Here is a 21,130-nt window from a genome sequence, read left to right as displayed (position 1 = left end):
CCACATGCTTTATTTATCCTTTAGTCCAGCATGTGTCATCACCACAATAAAGCTACTTTTAACCTGTTTTCACACATTGTCATACCTGCACATTTCCACTGTGCTGTGTTGACTTTAAATAAAATAAACCACAGGCTTCATTTCCTCTTATGAGGTATCTGACTTTCAGCAGATAAAAATAAACCTGTTGGAGAAAAGACATAACCAACAACTATCTCTTACACACATAGGCATCACAGTCTGTTCAGAGGAAGAAAGACGTTATTCTGTATTGTCTTATTTACAGTTTGATCTTGTAGTTTTACTGCTTATTGCTTCTTAAATAAAACAGATCACTATATTAATTTTCAGGTATGCTGAAAATATTTATCAAAATAATCTACAGTTTTCTCCACTCTGTACGAGTGCAATGTATGGTGTCCAAACAACCAAGTTAACCAGCAGAGTATGAGGAGGAAGCAGAGGGGCGGGGATCAGGAAGGTCAGGTGGTTATCAGGAGGATAGGAAAAAGCAAAAGGGTTGGGTGTAGTTTCTGGATTTCCATCATTAAAAAAAAAAAAAAGGTGCACGAGAAAAAGTCTCAACATGATGTAAGATAATGTCACACCAACAGGGGGCAGTATAATCTGAACTGTAAGGCCATGTCTGCTGATTCAGAGCTTGAAAACAACGTTTAAATAAAGGAGATGAAAGAAAATATAATTAGTAAAATACACAAAAGGTAAGATTGTGTTAAAGCTGCATGTTGGCCATGGCTTGTTATGGACCTGAAACAAAAAACAGAACAAATACAACTGAAAAACTGACAAAGACTAAAAGGTGCTGAAGATGTGGGGCTGCTGTCTGATGAGATGTGTGTTGCAATAACCTGTCAAAACACGGTCAGTACAAATGATTAAACTTGTGATGGTGCTTTGTACACAGTTTATTTAACATGTTGTGTCACAACGTTAGAAATTATGAATCACTTTCAGCCAATAATCAATAAGAAACGTTTCACCCTTTCTGTAGCCACACAACAACAGAACGAGGATAATTAGCATGAATCCATGTTGTTCATGTTGTTTCTGACTCAGTCGATGTCACAGCTGCTCACTGATTCTGTTCTGTTGCTGCTGCTCTCCCTGATTCAGGTTTTACATGTTTGCATGTCATCAGCTGATCTCAGAACAGCAACATGACACTAAATATTAATGGCGTGTGAGTGCAATCCCATGTGTTTCATTTATAAATTTCCTCCAAATTAACTGTGGGAACAATAAATTATAAATGGATTAATGTCTCCCTCTATTGGCCACTGGTTGTAATTACAATCCAGTGATTGTACTTGGAAGCTGTGACAAGCTGGGATAAGGAGCTGTATCTGTATATCCACACTGACGCTTAAAGCCTGTCACAGGACCTACCTTGAACACTGATTCAATTCAATTCAATTCAATTCAATTTTATTTATATAGCGCCAAATCACAACAAAAGTCACCTCAAGGCGCTTCATAGATACAGAGAAAAACCCAACAATCATATGACCCCCTATGAGCAAGCACTTTGGCAACAGTGGGAAGGAAAAACTCCCTTTTAACAGGAAGAAACCTCCGGCAGAACCAGGCTCAGGGAGGGGCGGAGCCATCTGCTGCGACCGGTTGGGGTGAGAGAAGGAAGACAGGATAAAGACATGCTGTGGAAGAGAGACAGAGGTTAATAACAGATATGATTCAATGCAGAGAGGTCTATTAACACATAGTGAGTGAGAAAGGTGACTGGAAAGGAAAAACTCAATGCATCATGGGAATCTCCCGGCAGCCTATGTCTATTGCAGCATAACTAAGGGAGGATTCAGGGTCACCTGGTCCAGCCCTAACTATATGCTTTAGCAAAAAGGAAAGTTTTAAGCCTAATCTTAAAAGTAGAGATAGTGTCTGTCTCCTGAATCCAAACTGGAAGCTGGTTCCACAGAAGAGGGGCCTGAAAACTGAAGGCTCTCCCTCTCTTTCTACTTTTAAATACTCTAGGAACAACAAGTAGGCCTGCAGAGCGAGAGCGAAGTGCTCTAATAGGGTGATATGGTACTACAAGGTCATTAAGATAAGACGGGGCCTGATTATTTAAGACCTTGTATGTGAGGAGCAGGATTTTGAATTCAATTCTGGATTTAACAGGAAGCCAATGAAGGGAAGCCAAAACAGGAGAAATATGCTCTGATGTTGCTCTAATGTGGAGAATAGATTACTTCAAATGTTCTGTTAGCAAGATAAGATAAGATAAGATAAGATAAGATAAGATAAGATAAGATAAGATAAGATAAGATAAGATAAGATAACCTTTATTAGTCCCACATGTGGGAAATTTGTTTTGTCACAGCAGAGAGTGGACAGTGCAAAGTTAATTAGCAATTAGAGAACACTGGAAAACAATAAGAATAATATACTGTACACAACTTTACAGAATAGAATAGAATGAAATAATATAAAATGTATAATAGGATAAAAATAGAATACAAATGCTATATACAACTGAGTAAAAATATAACTTTGTCAGAAAACAGTATTGCACTTAGTCTTAATGCACATGTGTGTGTTTGATCAGCTGCAAAAGTCTTTGTTGTGGAGTCTGACAGCAGTGGGGAGGAAAGACCTGCGAAATCTCTCCATCCCACACCGTGGGTGCTGCAGCCTGCCACTGAAGGAGCTGCTCAGTGCTGTCAGAGACTCCTGCATGGGGAGGTAGCAATGAATTGAAAATAGAATAACTAGGCTTTCTGATATGGAGAATAGAATAGAATAGACAATGCAGAGCATATTCAGGTAATGCCACCAGGCGGCACCCTGGTAACTGTTATTGATGCATTTACATACACATGTATAATAACTTGCATCTTGACAGTTACAGGATAGAAATACAGATACTCAGAGTTGCACTGATGACCTCTTTGTTTTCTCTTTCAGACAAAAAGAAAATAGAAGAAATAAAAACAGTCACCAGTGTAGTTATAGTTGTTCACCTACTTTATAGGACAAGGTCATGATTGCTAGTGAAGAGAGAAAACCATCCACAGCACATACTGAGGTGTTAGAGCATATGACCAGCAGTGTTTATCACCATCATGCTGACTTCAGGGGAAAACACTGAGCTAGCTCAACCCAGCTGGTTTAGTTTACCTGACTGAGCAGGAGCCTGACCTGTACCTCCACCTTACTGTGACTAAATGTTTGTGTTTGTGTCATATTTTTAAATTCTTGTGCGATCAGTTAATGATCAAAAGGGAGCGTAATGGAAAGGTTTAATCCTTCTACTTCTTTCAGTCATGCTGACCACGATTGATGCAGAGCTTTAGTTCTCTGTGATGTTCTGTCTCCATCTTTCATATGAGATTTACCACATGTACAAGTTATCTTTTCCTTTAACTGCATCCTGTGACAGCAGCACACAGAGAGCTTCTCTCTGTAAATGTTCTACTTCAGTCCTCTGTGTCAGATACATGCAGACTGCTGTCATGCTCTGAACTGTTAGTGACCGCTTTGCAAATAATACTCACATCTGTTTATTTCAGGTTTCCATGACAACACCATTACAAACTGTTTAAGTGGTTGTTTTGTTACTTTGTGAATAATCTCATACAGGAAACAAAAATCAAATGTAAAATGTTCAAATGTTGTTAGATTCTAATATTATTTTATGCCATGTTATACCCCTAATTAAAGGTTGTGAATTATTATGTAGTTTTAGTTTGCATTATTCTCCTAAATTAGAAGAAGTTGATAACTATTGCATTAGTTAAACTGATTTGCATTATATTAAACTGTTGATTTATTGTGAATGAATGATATTGTTTTATGATGCATTATACTGCTGAGTTATAAGAAATACTGTTTGCAGAAAGTCATTGCCTTATTTGTCTAATTAGAAGAGAACAGAACATACTGGAGTTTTCTGCCCCATCTCAGCAGGAGCAGATAAACGGGGAGCCAAGGTCGTAGCTTAGGCGCTGTGTGAGAGAAAGCATGTAAATGTTTAGGCTTTATGATAAGGTGGAGACACCAGAGGCTATAAAAGTTTGAGCAATGCTCCACCATTTTGAGATTTTGAGGCTGTCTGCATCAGTGTCCATCTCCCACGCGTGTGTTCATTAAAACCATCGTTTGACTCAACCCGACCGGACCAGTGTTGTTATTGTGGTTTTTCTCTTGTCTCCATCCCGATATTTTGAACCTTAACAATGTGAAAAGATTTTATTTCTCCTTCAAACTACAAAAGCACAGAATGATCAGAAACAATAATATACATATATTCACAATTAATATGAAATAATTCTTATTTATATAATGTATGAGATCTTTGGACAAACACAGTTAAAGTATTTGTTGGTGCCCATATCAGTATTTACTTGTGAAACACTGCAAACACTGACTTTAAGTTGTGCTGTCAGATACTAAACATCACATATTTCTCACTGCTGTTGGAACATGTTAGATACAGTCAAGGTTTATTACAATTTTTTTTTATAAAAGTAACAGAAGATAAAGAGCACGAATACACCTCCATTTGTTTTATGCTATAAGAGAGCAATATGTCTGATATTATGATGTAATATTGTAACTGCACATAAAGCTGAGCATGTCTGATATTTGGGCAGCAGAGGAGCAAGAGTGGCTTCATAAAAAGCTTCTTCTTGGCTTTGCTGCTACAGCTCTCCTCACTGACCTGTAAGACAAGCACAAAGAGACAAAGTGATTTCCAACATGTAAAGATATTATGAGCTGAAGACATTTAATAATGTGAAGAATAAATCAGCCTGCATGGCAGCAGAATTACTGAGAGAGCTTCCTGATGTGACTTCAGAATAAACTGCTGCATCAGCTGCAGGACTTGATGTTCCTGTGAATGAAGACAAGATCATTGAAAACAATAATATCATTAACCAGGAGGAAACTGGACGTCTCCACTAATGCAAAGATAATTGAGTATGACAGATTTTAATCAGCTGATGGATTGTCCCTTGGAGATGATGGCAGACTTTGCTCACCTTTGTTTTTCTTGGCTTTTTCTTTTTTGGGCTGTTTGACCTCAGCATACATCAGACTGTCCTCTGAAAGAGACGTCAGAGCTCAGGACACATTTGTTCAGCACAGATATGATACAAAGATGTTGGATACATATAAAATTTAAACTTTTTACAACTACAGTGAAAGAAATCTAAGTAAAAATCATTTGTTGCCTGTGACTCTTCAGCTTTGCATGTGTGTGTTTTGTGATTGAGGTCTGGGTCAGAATCTGTGGATGCTGTGATTCAGTAAAGCTGAAACACTGATTAGTAAGTGAATAACTAAACTCCATGTTGACCTATAATTACCTGCAATATAATGATGTGATGACACGTTCAAGTACAAACACTGAATGAGACTGTTGTGACTGTACCTGCAGCTCCCGTCTTCACCTCAGAGTAAACAGCACTCTGCTCTGGTTTATGATGCTTCCCTGTTAAGATGATCGAATCCACAAAAGAAAAACATTTAATACATTTTTAAACGTTTCAAAAACTTTCCAGGCTTTTCTTCAACACTGTATATGTTTTGTGTACTCACACTTATTTCCAAAGTTTTCCAGTTCAATATTAGAGTAAATGACATCTGGGGGTTTATCTGCACCTGAAATGTTCATATTTTAGTTACACAATTGTAAACCAATGACATGGTGCCAGTTTCCTTAAAGTAAAAGACTGTTTCATCTCTAGCTGCTCTGTGCTTTTCACATGATGTACTGCACCAGTGTTTCAGTGGCTCACACATGAAAACCAACATGACACATTTTTCAAAGATAAATGAAAAAACAGAAAAACCTTTTACAGAGTTTCATTAGTTGTGTTTAAATCAACAACAGGACTATCAGATATTTTCAGAGCATGAACCCATCATGGTGTTACTGTTTGTGTTGTTCTGATATGAAACAACAACATTTGTGGATTCTTTCAGTCGAGTTAAAGATACAATCAGGTTGTAAAATCCTGTTTGTTTCTGATCTTTTGTGCATGTAGTCAGTTGGTTATTTGGATGAAACTGAACCTAAGAAATGTTCCTGTCAATGGAGATGAATGAAGAGTCAATATTAATAATGATAATAAAGATCGGTTTAAGTGCTGACCACTTACTCGAGGTCTCAGTGTCAGTCATTTCCTGTTTTATTCTCCCCTGTATCTTGTGTCATTCTGTGAACATGTTTTCCATTAGTAACTAAAACACAGTTTTCAGGGTTTTCCATCAGATAGTTCTGATTCCATCAGATCCAGTAGTACTATTTTAGTATTTACTCAGCCGGAGTTCCAAGTGATCCGAGGCGATCCCAAAATGTGATGTCAATAGCGTACATGCCGATTGACTGGTCAGTGGCATCACTTGATGAGTTACGAGAGCTTCTTATTGATAAAAAAAAAGCCATTTTTGAAACCCGGCAACCCGGAATTGCTACACAAGCAACACCGTGGCCCCCGAGTCTATAGAAAGATGACCGAGCAGCAGGTAAATCATCGCCGTGATGTTCACCTTTGTTGAATCATTTGTGACAAATACTAATTAAATCATGGGGTGCTCGACCACGTCACTATGACGATGACCACACACATTAGGTGGTACTTGAGCGTGATGGAAAACCAGTCGATCTGAGTAATTATTAATGGAAAAGAGGCTTTAGTTAGTTAGTTAACACCTGTTACTCATCATCTCATTATCATGTGTTTTATAAACTGCCTCAGTTTTCCTTTGCTTTGTCACATCTTTTCTCATAGTTTGTTTTCCTAACAATTGTAGAAATGTGGTTTCCAACTTTTTTAAAAATTTGGATTCGTACTGAGTTTAATTTTTACAAAAAAGTCGTCATTTAATTTAGTAACCCTGAAAGAGTCCTAATTTAATATGAATAACAATAAAAATAGAAAAGAGGCTCTTACGCTTGGACTGTCTGCAGCGATACAACAAGAGCAGGAGAATAATAATGAGAGAGACTCCACAAACCAGTCCAACCATCAACCACACAGGAGATGAAGAGCTGTCAGCTCCTGACACAGTTACTGTGACACAAAACAGAAATTAATTAATAAATTATAATCTTATAAATAAATGCATTTATAAAATAGAGCCAACTGACTTTGAGACTTAAATCAGACAATCTAACGTTCCTTCTCAGTCATTGGTTTAGAAAAATCGATCAGATGTTTTGATCCTGCTCACCTTTAACTGACATCCAGCTCTGTGCTGACTCTCTTCCTGAGTACTGACACTTGTAGAAACCTTCATCAGACTTTGACACTGCAGAGATCTTCAGCTCCCCTCGGGGATCATTTTCAATAAGTTTGTCATTGTGATAGAAAAACACATTGGAAAGTATTTTTTGTGTTCTCAAACTGCAGCTCAGACTAACAGAAGCTCCCTCAGTCACAGGATGAACAGGACTCACCAGGATAGGACCATCACCATCATCTGTGACACAATCACACACAATTGTTTCAGTCACATCAGCTGGTGCACACTTTTAGAAAGAGCTGACAAACAATAATAAGAACAGATTGTACAAATGTTTTTCATCATGAAGATCTGATCTTGTGTATTTAAAAACTGCTATTTCTCCAGATAAAATGACTTCACATACAGCAAAGCTGGGACAAATGTTCATGTGACATCTAAATCATTCAAATCCAAGAAGTAAATGTATAATAACATACTCTGTACAGTGATGTTGACTGCACTGCTGAACTCTCCTGATCCAGACTCACACCAGTACACTGCAGTATCTGACTTTGATGTGTTGATGTCACATGTGGATCCAGTCATTCTCCTACAGTCAGAGAGTCGGCCGTCCTCAGAGAACTTCCTCACTCTCCACTCAGTGAAGTTTCCCTCACAGGTCAGTGAGACAGAGTCAGAGGTGAAGTGTTGCACTCTGTCAGGACTCACTGTGAGAGACGCTGCTGAATGAACATCTGGAAACAACATCCAGTGAAGACACAAAGCTCACAGATGTTAGGATTCAAAATATCACTGTGGAAATATACATTTGCCTTTTGTGTGGTTCACAGGAGTCCTGATAGTCATGCAGCCAGATTTACAGACTTTCAAATCATCAACATGAAGATTAAAAATCCTCAAACTGACCTGCAGACCAGACAAACTTTGGTCGACTGTGATCAGTGTGATACTCTGGGTCTCCTCTTCCAGCTCTGCACACATATCCTGCTGTGTGTGTCTGTCCATGAATGATGTAGGAGTCCTGTGCAGTCCCACTGCCATCAGGTAGCAGCTCATAACTGGAGGATTTCTCTGATAGATCAGGAACAGCTTTATACCAGTAGAAGCTCCATCCTGCAGACGGATGTTCAACCTCACAGTTCAGAGTTACTGAGGCTCCAGGACTCAGCCATGATGGAGACACAGTGAGGACAGGACGGGGTTCATCTGTTCAACAAAGATTTTCTCTCAATCTTTCGTCTCTTAACTCTGAATTCAATGTCACTAAAATGTTGACTCACAAATATTTATGATGAACTTTAAGAGTGAGACTATCTAAACATGTCAAATATCTCAACATGTACTAATAAAAACACATTTTTACAAACTGTTTCTATTTCCAGGTTAAATGAACTATGACTCTACTTACTGTCAGAAACTGTCAGTGTGACTGAATCACTCCACTCTGTTGTTTCATGCTGTGAACTTTTCATTCTGCCCTTACAGCGATAGTTTCCACTGTTGGATGATGAAGCAGATCTAATCCTGTATTCATTTTGATTTGGAGCTTTTATCCTGCTGTTTGTTTCCCACTCATAATCCCACTCAGTGTCTCCTCCATGGATCTCACATCTGACAGTGATCGTCTCTCCTCTGTATATCTCAGACCAGTTTGGATACAGAGTCACAACAGGCCTGTTTGAGGCTGTTACTGTTCAAGAAAGTACAATAAAAACACATGAATGTCAAAAATGTTAATGCCTTTTGTTTATCATCTTCCTCCTTAATCAGGAATTTATCTGACTTCATGTTAAACTCACCAGTTTTCCCAATCCTGACTGACTGGCTGTCCTCTGTGTAGTAAACTGGGTTTCCTCTTCCTCCTCTGCACCTGTAGAGTCCTTCCTGTGAGACACTGATTTGTCCATTTGAGTGGAAAACTGCATCTTGTGTGGTCAGGGCTTCAGAGGATTTCTCATCTCTGTACCAGTAGTATTTCCATCCAGATGATGATGATGGGTTCACAGAGCAGGTCAGGGTCACACTGCCCCCTACTGGAACAGCTGTGTTATCAGCTCTCAGTTTGGCCTTTGGTTTATCTGCAGTTCAGTTTAGAAAAAGAACAAAAGTCAATGACTGAATCAAACCAGTTGAAATAACTTGGTGGAAATATGGAAATAATAAACATCACATAACTTTAATGGTGAAGCTGCAACAAACTGCACAACTATCACACAAACACAACACTAATCTTTCATATTTAATTTGCTGCATTTCTAAGTTAAAAACACACATGAGGAACAATCAGTGGATTTAATGTTTCTTAGTGGATGTGGTGGAGCAGCTGAGACAGATCCAGCATTTGTTCTGCATTTCATCTTTCATGTATTAGAGCTGCACAGCAGAGAAGTTACTCTCATATGTTTTGTTCTCTTCACTGTGAATAAAAAGCTGCTGTTCAGGTTTTTGTTGTTGGAATAAAAACTAAACATTTTACTGACCAACATGAAAGACAGTTATAAAGCTGTAAGAAAGAAGAAGTGCTTTTTTCTTATTTAGATACTCTGGATGAAAGATCTTACATGATACAGTCAGTGTGATGATATCACTCCACTCTGAGAAGAAATAGTCCCTTCTGCCCCGGCAGCTGTATCCTCCACTGTCAGACTCAGTAGCTCTGATGATTCTGTATTCATTGGATGTTGGAGGTGTGTTTAACTTGGCTGCTCTCCATTCATACGTCCACTGAGCTCCTTCACCTCCCTGAATCTCACATCTGACAGTGACTGTCTCACCGCTGTATATCTGAGGCCAGGATGGCTGCAGGGTCACAGTGGGCTTACTGGGAACTGTTCACAGACAAATATCCAGTTAGACACAAATAGAAACATAAAAATTCAGCTGTTTAAAACAGGAGAGTAACGTGAGTGAAAAAAATAAACCTCCAAAAGGCTACAGGATTAAACCACACCTCGGGCCAGTCTGTCCACTGATAACTGTTTTTGATCACGGCCACATCCCACTTAGTAAAATTGCTACAATCAGTACAAAGACAGTCAAAACCTGTCCACAGGCAGGACTGTTTCATCAGGATGCACTGAGATATTCTCAAACACCCTGACCTGTAGCTGGTTTTTGATAGCATACTGCGCTACATGAAGAACTGTATAGCACAGCTGCACAGTAGCACAGAGGAAATAGCTCCACAGGGTTATACAGGTCACCCAGAGGATAGTCGGCCATCCTTTGCCCTCATTTGAAGACCTGCACAGCTCCCGCAGTCTCAGGAACACGAAGGAAATCCTTCAGGATCCATCTCACCCAGGTCATGCACTGTGTGAACGTCTACCTTCAGGCAGACATTTCAGAGCCAGAAAGACAAGAACTAACAAACTAAGGAACAGCTTTGATCCCTCAGCCATCACCATGCTGAACACTGAACAATCAGATCCAACACAACTCTCATATACAGAGAGTAACACAGAAACAATAGTGTTGTTGTTTGTTATTAAAACAAAATCTGAAACTTTTCACTGCAAGATTTAATTTTTCTCTTCAATTTGAACTTTTGTAGCTCACACACCTTTCTTGAAAGGTGTAAATATTTTTGTGTGTTTAATTGATGTATTTTGGAGAGCACATTCTCTGTAAGGGCGAGTCCTTAATCTCACAATTTTTGACTTGAATCAAAAATTGTGATCACATAATAACCTCTTGATCTGGTAGAAATAAATCAACTACACTCACGAGTTTCTGTAACTGTGACGTCACTGCTGTCCTCTGTGTAGTAAACTGGATCTCCTCTCCCTCCTCTGCAGTGGTACAGACCTCCTTGTGAGACACTAATAACTCTGTTTGCTTCATTTGCTCTCATGAGCTGAGCTTTAGAAGAGACTGAATCACGTCTGAACCAGTCAAACTTCCAGCCAGCAGAGCCCTCCACAGAGCAGCTCAGTGTCACACTGCCCCCTGCTGGTATGACTGAACTTTGTGCTGTCAGTGTGGCTCTGGGTTTACTTGCTGTTGAAGAAACAAAATAAGTAAAACATTAAATCACCCTCAAGAATAAACTTGTTACAGCACTGATCAAACTTTAAACATTCACTGATTAATTTATCTACAAACAGAAACAAAGTAGTTTTTGTTGGAGCTCTTTAAAGCACCTGCAAGGATAGCATGCTAATGCTAAGCTAGCCAATAACCAAGAGTGATGAACTTCATCCTAACAAACTGATGAGCAGTCAGGCTGCAGCTCCATTTCTACCTGTTCATGTTTCTACTGTAGAATCACCATGACAACTGATTTAAGGTCTCTTTGTGCTGATTTTGTGTAAGAACTTTTTGCTTTACTATTTTGAGAAATGATCCCAACACTGATCACAACAAAGAGGGGAAATACCTCCAACATGCACAAACATTTGACCTCACAGCCTCTAATCTGCATGAATGTCTTTGATATTCTGCTTAGAGATGGTGGCGACTCTCAAAGTGGAGCCAATGAGAATCAATCAATTCTTATCCATTCCCATCCCTACCTGCATGTGACACATTAGACTGTTTAACAAACTAAAGATTTCACTGATTTATCATTCTCTTATCAAACTGTCATCTCTGTACATTCCTCTTTAAACTGCTGATATTTTAAGAGCCTCCATGGTGTCTCTCCTTTCTGTGTGCACAGTGAGAAAAACTGTTGTCCTGAGCTGCCTGCAGACAGCTGGATCATTGTTGGAGTTTTCCTGTTAAGACAGATGTAAACATGAAAACATTAAATGTCAGCATGAATCATGGTCCAGCTTACATGAAACTGTCAGTCTGAAGGCATCACTCCATCCTGTTAAGAGATAGTCACTGCTACCCCGACATCTGTAGTCTCCACTGTGGGACACTGAAACTCTGCTGATCCTGTATTCACTGGATGTTGGAGGGCTGTTTGTGTTGGGTGCTGTCCATTCATATTTCCACACCTTTCCTTCACCTCCCTGAATCTCACATCTGAGAGTGATTGTCTCACCAGTGAATATCTGAGACCAGCTGTGCTGCAGATTCACATCAGCTAAAACTGTTCAACAAACAAACACAAATATTGAAATGAAAAAAATCATAAATCAATTGTTACTTCAGTTTAATCATGATGTTTCGTTTTATTTCACAACAAAATTTCACCCTCACCTTGTTTCTGAATTGTAACTGCAGCACTGTCCTCTGTGGAGAAAACTGGATCTCCTCTCCCTCCTCTGCAGTAATAGATGCCTCCTTCTGAAATACTGATCGTGTGCTCTGATGTTCCAGCTCCTATTTTCTGAGCTCCAGAAAACCGTGAATCACGTCTGAACCAGTCAAACTTCCAGCCAGCAGAGCCCTCCACAGAGCAGCTCAGTGTCACACTGCCCCCTGCTGGTATGACTGAACTTTGTGCTGTCAGTGTGGCTCTGGGTTTACTTGCTGTTGATGTTACAGGAAAGACAAACATCAGACTGTCAGTTGCTTCGGAGAAAACTTTGTTATATAACAAATAAAGATTTCAACATAAAAACTCAATAGTAATTTAAAAAAATAAAATTTATTTTTATTAATTTATAATTTATGTATTTTTTTATTCAGTAAGTGCTTAATAGGTCACGACCCTGGATGATGGGTTAAGAAGATGGATGGAGTTCAATAATAGATCTCAGGTTTCTCAGGTAGGTCGGTCCCTGATCTCAGTGTGATCATCACACTTGATGCAAACAGGCACCAACAGCACCACAACAAAAAAGTGTCTTTAAAACAAATTTGATGAGAATCAACAACTGGCAGCAGCACACATGAGGACAGCACAGGTATCTCAGCTAACTGTTAGCCAGCTAGAGAGCCAGGAGCTAACGCTGGATGTATATAACATGATGAAAACTTTATCAGAGTGAATCAAGAATCAGGTGAGACTGTTTTTATGCTCTGTCACCAAACTGTACTCCTAAATGCAGAGACAGGTGAACTATACACTGTTAGCTGATCTGAGGCCAGCTGTTAAACTGGGATATTTGAGCTTCCACTGTTTACCTGATTTTTTTTTTAGATAAAGTGAGTGAAAAACAGCTGATTCACAGAAAGAAATTTAGTTTAAAGGAATGAAAATTACACACACAGTCATAATACAATATAAAGACCTTAAAATATCAGCTTTAAGTAAATTGTTCTAGCATTTCTGCTGTTTATTTATTTGAAATAAAGTGGAATGGGTATGATTTGCTTTCATAAACTGAATTTGAGGCGAACAAGCATATCAATGAATTTAACAGAAATAAAATCAAAACCTTTAGATTGTAAAAGCTTTTTTTCTTTTTTGTATTAAACCCACACATGTGTGTGTTTTAAATCAATTGTAAAAAAAACAGCAGTATTTGATGAGATCATAAGCCAAATTATTTTTATATAAATTGTAGATTTGTTGTTGTTTCTTGAGGAAGTTTGAAGAACACAATATTTTTTATCCTGTTTATTTCTGTCAGTATTGTCCTCAGGTGATGGAGCAGCAGGTCAGCATTGGCGTCTCTATACCAGCTGAAGGTTCATGACACAAAGTGGTGACAAACTGTCTACAATGAGGCTACTATCAGCTGCAGCTCTTTGTCTGACTAACAATGTAACATGCTTTGTAGACCATTGAATCCATCCTGTGCTGACCATGATGACATTTGTCAAATGGAGATCACACAACAAACATGACTTACTTGATGCTGACAATGTGAAGGCTTCACTCCACTCTGTTGAAGAATATGAGTCATCTCTGCGTCGACTCTTACACATGTAGTCTCCACTGCTGGACTCAGAAACTCTGAATGTCACATCATTATTGTGTGTCCACTGTGTGGGTGTCCTGGGTCCTCTCCATTCATACTCCCACTCAGTGGTTTCACCTCCTTCCTGCACCTCACATGTCAGAGTGATCGTCTCACCTCTGAATATCTGAGGCCAGTTGGGTCGTTGTTTTACAACAACTTTATTGGAAACTGTTTACACATATTAACAGTTGAGATACAAACAGAAACATGAAATCAACACAGAAAACTTCACATTGTATGTTTGACAATCATGAGTGAATGTATATTTCAAACTAAATTACTGAACTCACAGGTTTTCTCAATGGTGACATCATCACTTCTATAAGTGTAGTAAACTGGGTTTCCTCTTGTTCCTCTGCAGCGGTAGATTCCTCCTTGAGATACTCTGATATCTCTGTTTTGTTGATCTCTGATTTTACCTTCAGAGGTTGTTTGGGTTCGTCTGAACCACTCATATTTCCATCCATCAGAGCTCTGCACAGAGCAGGTCAGTGTCACACTGCCCCCTACTGGTATGATTGTTGTTCCTGCTGTCAGTGTGGCCCTGGGTTTATCTGCTGTTATGAAAAACAAGGAAAGAAAATATACGCCATATTTGTCTAATCTCTTCTGCTTGATTCTTTTCCTTAGTCGTGGTTTCTTAGCAACTATTTGACCATAAAGGCCTGATTCAAACAGGCTCCTCTGAACAGTTGATGTAGAGATGTGTCTGCTACTGAAACTCTGTGTGGCATTTATCTGGGCTCTAATCTGAAGTGCTGTTAACCTGTAATTTCTGAGGCTGTTGACTTGGATGAATTTATCCTCAGCAGCAGAGGTGACTCTTGGTCTTCCTTTCCTGGGGTGGTCCTCATGTGAGCCAGTTTCATCGTAGCATTTGATGGTTTTTGTGACACATTAAAAGTTTTAGCAGTTTTCCACACTAACCAACTTTCAGCTCTTAAAGTAATGATGGACTGTTTTTTTCTGTTTGTTTAGCTAATTGGTTCTTGCCATAAAATAAATTCCAACAGTTGTCAAATCGGGCTGTCAGCTGTGAACCAACCTGATTTCTGCACAACACAAAATGACAAAAGCAGGTAAAAACTCCAAAACACAACGGAAGTGCTCCAGGACGCTAGGGGCAGTGTTGAGCTTTTCTCTGAGCAAAGCACACTGACTGTTCGCTAAAGTTTAATTAAAAACAAACGAAAAAAAAGCAACAGTTTGCACATTACCTTTAATATAAAGTGTGGTTGTTCTATCCTTGCAGGTGTTTTCTGGCTGCAACACGTTCTCACTCCCAAACAGAGATGGGCAGTAACGCGTAACACGTTACTGTAATCCGATTACTTTTTTCAAGTAACGAGTAAAGTAAGGGATTACTATTGTAAAAAAAGGTAATTAGATTACTGTTACTTTCCCGTAAGCATGCTGCGTTACTGCGTTACTAAAACTGTGATTTTTTTGCGAGAATGTCTCATGACAATGACGAAGCGAGTGCGACGTTCGTGACAACAGCTGTGTGCAGATCAACAATGGATAATATATCGAGTGAGGGAGAGAGTATGAGCATGCAGCGTTTAAAGCGTGGAAGTACTGACCTTACTTTGAGTTTGATTCCATAACGTGCAGGGGGGGGGGGCTAGAGGGGCTTGAGCACCCGCCCCTTTCCTGATGGGTGCCCAAAGTGCCCTTTTGATAAGGCAACTTTTTAAAAAAAAAATATTATTATTTTTTATGTGTGTGTGGGTGCGGAGTCCTGTCTGTGCCCCTCAACAATAATATTTAACTATTAATCACAGTTTTGCTAAATAAAAGGATCTGGCTTGCATTAGTCACATGATCACATTTAACCAATGATCGCCCTTGACGGCAGAATGCGCTGGTTACGAGCCGGGAACGAGCTCACAAAGAGCACGCACATTTTTAGCGGTCCGGAGCTGTAGGAGAAACACAAGTTAACTCAGAGACACAGACTGATACGACAAAACCAGTAAGTAGGTGTACAGCGTACACTGTAGTGTATAGCACCCAGGAGTATTGGCTTATTATGTACATGTTGGTAAGCTGTCTTGTTGCAACTGACGAACTGAAACAAACGAGCGTGCTGTGTGTGCAACAGTGCGACAAACATTACCTGTCCTTTTATTAACTGCACATGTAGTGCTGGTCATAGCTGCTGGCTACCTGTGTAAGGCTGTCATGGGTCTGTAGCTCTGTCACTGTTTTAGGGAACATATTTAGTTTTAAAGTAAGTTTCCGGGCTTTTCCTGCCTTTCTGGAGGGATTATATTTCACTAAAAAACGATCTAATATGCATGTCCACATAATTATGCATTATTATAATTATAATATATTAAAAAACACACGTTGTATTTTAAAGAACATACATTAAGAAGCAGTTTATATTAGATTTATATTTTAAATAGGACAAAATTTGGATTTTACAGCAGTAAAATGATTGTATCTCTACAGTTTAAACATGTAATAAGCTTTGCCCCTGCACAGAGTGGATAGTGAAACAAATGGAATCATCATAAATACATTATTTCATATTTATTACTTCCCCCTCCTCATTGCTTTATTATTTTAGCTCTAGTAATAAATAATAATGTAAGGATTCTGGATCAGCACCATGATGCCCATAGTATATACAGTATTCTGAAGAAGGTCTAAAATGTCACTGTGTGTGTGTGCATGTGTGTGTTTTATTTAGATGGATTTTTAAAAAAAATATTACTCATGATATAACATTGTCCAGACATGGCTGGTAAGGACATGAGGAGGAAACAGTAGGAGCTGTGTGAGGCTACTAAAGGCAGTGCTATAACATTTTTCTGTCATCATTTTATTATAGATTAAGTGCAAGAGTTGTTAGGTGTGGATAATTAGATAATAGTTTATTGCAATAACAAGTTGTGCCTTGTTCTCAGATGGACAGCAAGTGGAGAGTGATATATGAAATGATGGGATGGAAGGAAGAAGAGAAGCAAAGAGAGATTCACAGGCAGAGCCTAAATTATTTCTCACAGTTTTTTGTTGCCTTATGGTTCCAAGCGCTGTCACCAATCTTTGCATTTTGTTATTATCTCATGACACTTGTTTAATCAGCTACCATCTCTCCTGTGGACTTTTTAATGTCTACAGTCTCAGATCAACACAGCCCTGCCCTTCCCATATTAGATTCTTGATGAATGTGTGTTGTTGTTATTCAACCTGGTTCAATGTGCCCCTTTTTAACTTTGAGCACCCGCCCCTTTAAAGCCCTCTGACCACCACCAGTAGGCAACGGGTGAAGTGTCTTGCCCAAGGACACAACAACCGGGACTGACTGAGCCGGGTCTCAAACCGGCAACCTTCCGATTACAAGGTGAACTCCCAACTCTTGAGCCACGATCGCCCCCTAAAACCCCTAGACTTCCAAGCAAGCACCGAGTGCACTACGACATAATGGGAAATTCACAGAGAAACTCGCAGATTCTTCCACCAACCGATGCGGCACACCTGCACCAGGGCAAACCTCCGCCTACCCCACTCCTGCTATACAGGTGAAAATAGAGCAACAGGACCACGAGTCTTTGATTTTATTTATTTTCTGCTGTGTTTTACTTGCATCTATTTGAAAGAGTGAGTGTAAAAACAAAAAAAATATTTTATTTTATGTGCTGGAATGTGCAGAAAATAAGTTTAAATGTTAAACAAATTTCTTCCAGTCAGAGAATGTTGCATATAATGTAATTTTTGCTTGATGCGTAAAGTTAAAAGATTAAAACTAGTAAAACAAGGTTTAAAAAGAGACTTTTCTGTCACGGTCCGCTGTGACAGACCGTGCGGTGGTGTGTGTGGTGGACCCAGGTGCGAACACAAGTGAGCAGACGGGAGTGAACTTTAAACAAAAGCGAACCTTTTATTGTGGCTGGTAATGCAAGAGAAACAAACAAGAATAAGGGCAGCACAAAAGCAATAACTAAACAGAAACCTAAACTGGGAATGAACTAAGGTAAGGCTATGACTTAGAATACAACAGACCGGGCATGGAAACATGGAGGGTGGGAACACAGACGACGCGACACAGACTGTAAGAAACACAGAGACTAAATACACATGAGGGATGATCAGGGGAAGTGGCCACACATGGGAACGCAGCTGATATACATGAACTTAACGACAGGAGGAGTGAAACTGAATACACTGACATTCAATACAGACTTTCAAAGTAAAACAGGAAACATGGAAATTAGACATGACATGAACTAAACATAACCATGCAGACATGACTCATGACAGATAGACGCACGAACCAGGGAGACTCAGTACAGGGGAAGATGACAGAAGCGACAGCATGAACTTGACAACACAAGACACACGGACATAAACACATGAAGGGCAAGGGAGGCTATATACAAGGGTAATGTAATTACAAAATGAGCTGGAATAACTAAATGAACCTAAACAATCAATAAACATCAAAACAGACTAAACACAAAACACTGGGTCACATGACCTAGGACCATGACACTTTTCCATTTGATTACATTTTGTATGATGGATTATGCAGAAAAAGTAGAATTGGGCTTAAAGATCTATCGTTTTATCACCTATTCAGGTTATAAATCATGTTTTTAAAAGTAACTAAGTAACTAAGTAATTACTTTTGAAAATAAGTAATCAGTAAAGAAACTGGATTACTTTTGGGGGGAAATAATCAGTAATTAGTTACTGATTACTTTTTTCCAGTTACTTGACCAACACTGCTCCCAAAGCGTAACATTTTACGCTAGGTGACAAATCGTCAACATTTTACGTTTTCGGGCACCCAACACGTTCCTAAATGACGGCATCAGAAAAATGAGGAACTATGAGAACCGTTTGGACTCAATCTGCACGTTTGCTCTTTTTATTAAAATTGCTTGGGAAAACACTATCTCATGTCATTAAAGTGCTGGTTAACCTTAGGAATATGGTTATGGTTAGGGCTAGGGATAAGGTTAGGTTTAGGACTGGAATACAGGGCTGGAATGTCTATTACCACGGGACTGTCATTCCACTGGATTTCATCCATAACCCGGCACATTCCTCAGGAACGCCGCGGGACATGGCAAAACGCCGGGATGTTACGCCTCAGGAGTGAGAACGGACTGGTTTTCCTGCCGGTATCCAACTCCATGTGTTTGCAACAAACTTGCTGCTTATTTTGCAAATCGAGCTCAACGCTGCTCCTAGCGTCCTGGAGCACTTCTGTTGTGTTTTGGAGTTTGTATGCGTTTTGGAGTTTGCACGTATTTTGTCTCTAGGGGCCACTGTAGAATACCTACATGAGGCCCTAGATCAGGCATGCCCAATCCCAGTTCTCGAGAGCTACTATCCTGCAGCTTTTAGATGCATCCCTACTCCAACACAGCTGAATCAAATGGTTTGTTCTCTTCAGCATGCCACCATGTTTGGCAAAGGCCTGATAACAAGCCTTTCATTTGATTCAGGTGTGTGGGAACAAGGATGCATCTAAAAGCTGCAGGACGGTAGCTCTCGAGGACCAGGATTGGGCACCCCTGCCCTAGATAATATAAATATAGACACACACACACCTAATTAACCACTCACTCTTAGATTGATTTAAGACTCATGTTATTATTGGGCAACAGCATGTCACTAAGCTCCCTAACTGCTAATACATTTTTTCTTTTTTGGTCGTTTCATAATGTGCTAATAATCTCCTTGCAAGCTGTGATCATCCTCAGAATCAGCTCAGATCCAGTTCATGTAAAAAACTTAATGTCTGCGTATTTTCAACTGCTCGAATAACATAACAAGGTAGTGACGTCATTTCAGAGAAACGAGGCGTCGTTCACGTGATATTCTGAAAAACTGACAGGCTGCAGGCCTCCACACAGGCTTCATTTGGACACGCCCACTTGACTCCACACAGACCTCGGGGCTTCAGTGTCAGACATAACATTACTAATTTCAGGTGATACATCATAAAGCTCACTGAGAGACGGCCAAGGGGTCGCAGCACTGTCAATAAGCAAAGGCTTCTTTCAGGAATCTAAAATATCAAACTTTTTTAGACTTATTTTTTCTTTGCTACATAATTGCATATATCTGGCTTCATATATTTGATGTCTTCAGTTTGAATCTACGACGTAGAAAGTAGTAAAAATAAAGAAAAACCATGAAATGAGAAGGTGTGTCCAAACTTTTGACTTGTAGTTTATGTTATAAAGTTGTTTTTTTATTCCAGATTTTTCACCGTGGTGATTACTGTGTATTTGGATCACCACGTTTAATCTTTCTCACTGATTTTGTTACAAAACTAAAACAGAGAACAATATTACTGAATGAAATGTGTCCAACTTACATGATACAGTCAGTGGGATGATGTCACTGCACAACGAAAGACTCATGGTGCAGCATTTGTATCCTCCAGTGTCAGACTCAGTAGCTCTGCTGATATTGTGTTCAGATGTTGGCGGTAGGATTAACTTGTCTTCTCTCCATACAAACAATTGAGTTCCTTCACATCTGAAAGTGACTGTCTCACTGATGTAGATCTGAGGCCAGGATGGTTCGAGGATCACGGTGGGCTTATTGGGAACTGTTCACATAAACACATCAAGTGAGAGATTGATGGAAGCATGAAGTCATTTTGAAGCTGAACTGATTTTTATTGCTGCTGTTAAGAGTCAAAAGATTTACTGCATCCTGGTGACATTTGGACTTGAAAACAATAAGATGTGTTTTTACGAAACAAATTAAAGCAGTTAATTAATATTCAGAGCAAAACCAATTCAATTCAATTCAATTTTATTTATATAGCGCCAAATCAGAACAAAAGTTGCCTCAAGGCGCTTCATAGATACAGAGAAAAACCCAACAATCATATGACCCCCTATGAGCAGGAACTTTGGCGACAGTGGGAAGGAAAAACTCCCTTTTAACAGGAAGAAACCTCCGGCAGAACCAGGCTCAGGGAGGGGCGGCCATCTGCTGCGACTGGTTGGGGTGAGAGAAGGAAGACAGGATAAAAGACATGCTGTGGAAGAGAGACAGAGGTTAATAACAGATATGATTCAATGCAGAGAGGTCTATTAATACATAGTGAGTGAGAAAGG

At 39.4% G+C, this 21,130-nt stretch overlaps 1 protein-coding gene across 1 annotated transcript in view; it reads right to left on the bottom strand.

Moving 5' to 3' along the window:
• Window positions 1-4,464: 4,464 nt before the first annotated feature.
• LOC113017995 (Fc receptor-like protein 5) overlaps window positions 4,465-21,130 on the bottom strand; it is a 66,306-nt gene continuing 49,640 nt past the window's right edge. Inside the window, exons 4-14 of the mRNA XM_080295418.1 lie at window positions 14,327-14,593; window positions 13,926-14,204; window positions 12,385-12,657; window positions 12,010-12,274; window positions 9,795-10,054; window positions 8,140-8,439; window positions 7,710-7,967; window positions 7,219-7,467; window positions 6,939-7,058; window positions 5,414-5,473; window positions 4,465-4,873 (exon numbers count right to left, since the gene is read on the bottom strand). Coding sequence (XP_080151544.1) covers window positions 4,749-4,873; window positions 5,414-5,473; window positions 6,939-7,058; window positions 7,219-7,467; window positions 7,710-7,967; window positions 8,140-8,439; window positions 9,795-10,054; window positions 12,010-12,274; window positions 12,385-12,657; window positions 13,926-14,204; window positions 14,327-14,593 — 2,456 coding nt within the window. The 3' untranslated portion in view covers window positions 4,465-4,748. The remainder of the gene's footprint in view (window positions 4,874-5,413; window positions 5,474-6,938; window positions 7,059-7,218; window positions 7,468-7,709; window positions 7,968-8,139; window positions 8,440-9,794; window positions 10,055-12,009; window positions 12,275-12,384; window positions 12,658-13,925; window positions 14,205-14,326; window positions 14,594-21,130) is intronic.

The sequence above is a fragment of the Astatotilapia calliptera genome, chromosome 3, assembly GCF_964374335.1.
Source record: "Astatotilapia calliptera chromosome 3, fAstCal68.1, whole genome shotgun sequence".
NCBI classification, from domain to species: domain Eukaryota; kingdom Metazoa; phylum Chordata; class Actinopteri; order Cichliformes; family Cichlidae; genus Astatotilapia; species Astatotilapia calliptera.
This window is presented reverse-complemented; position numbering and strand designations above follow the sequence as displayed.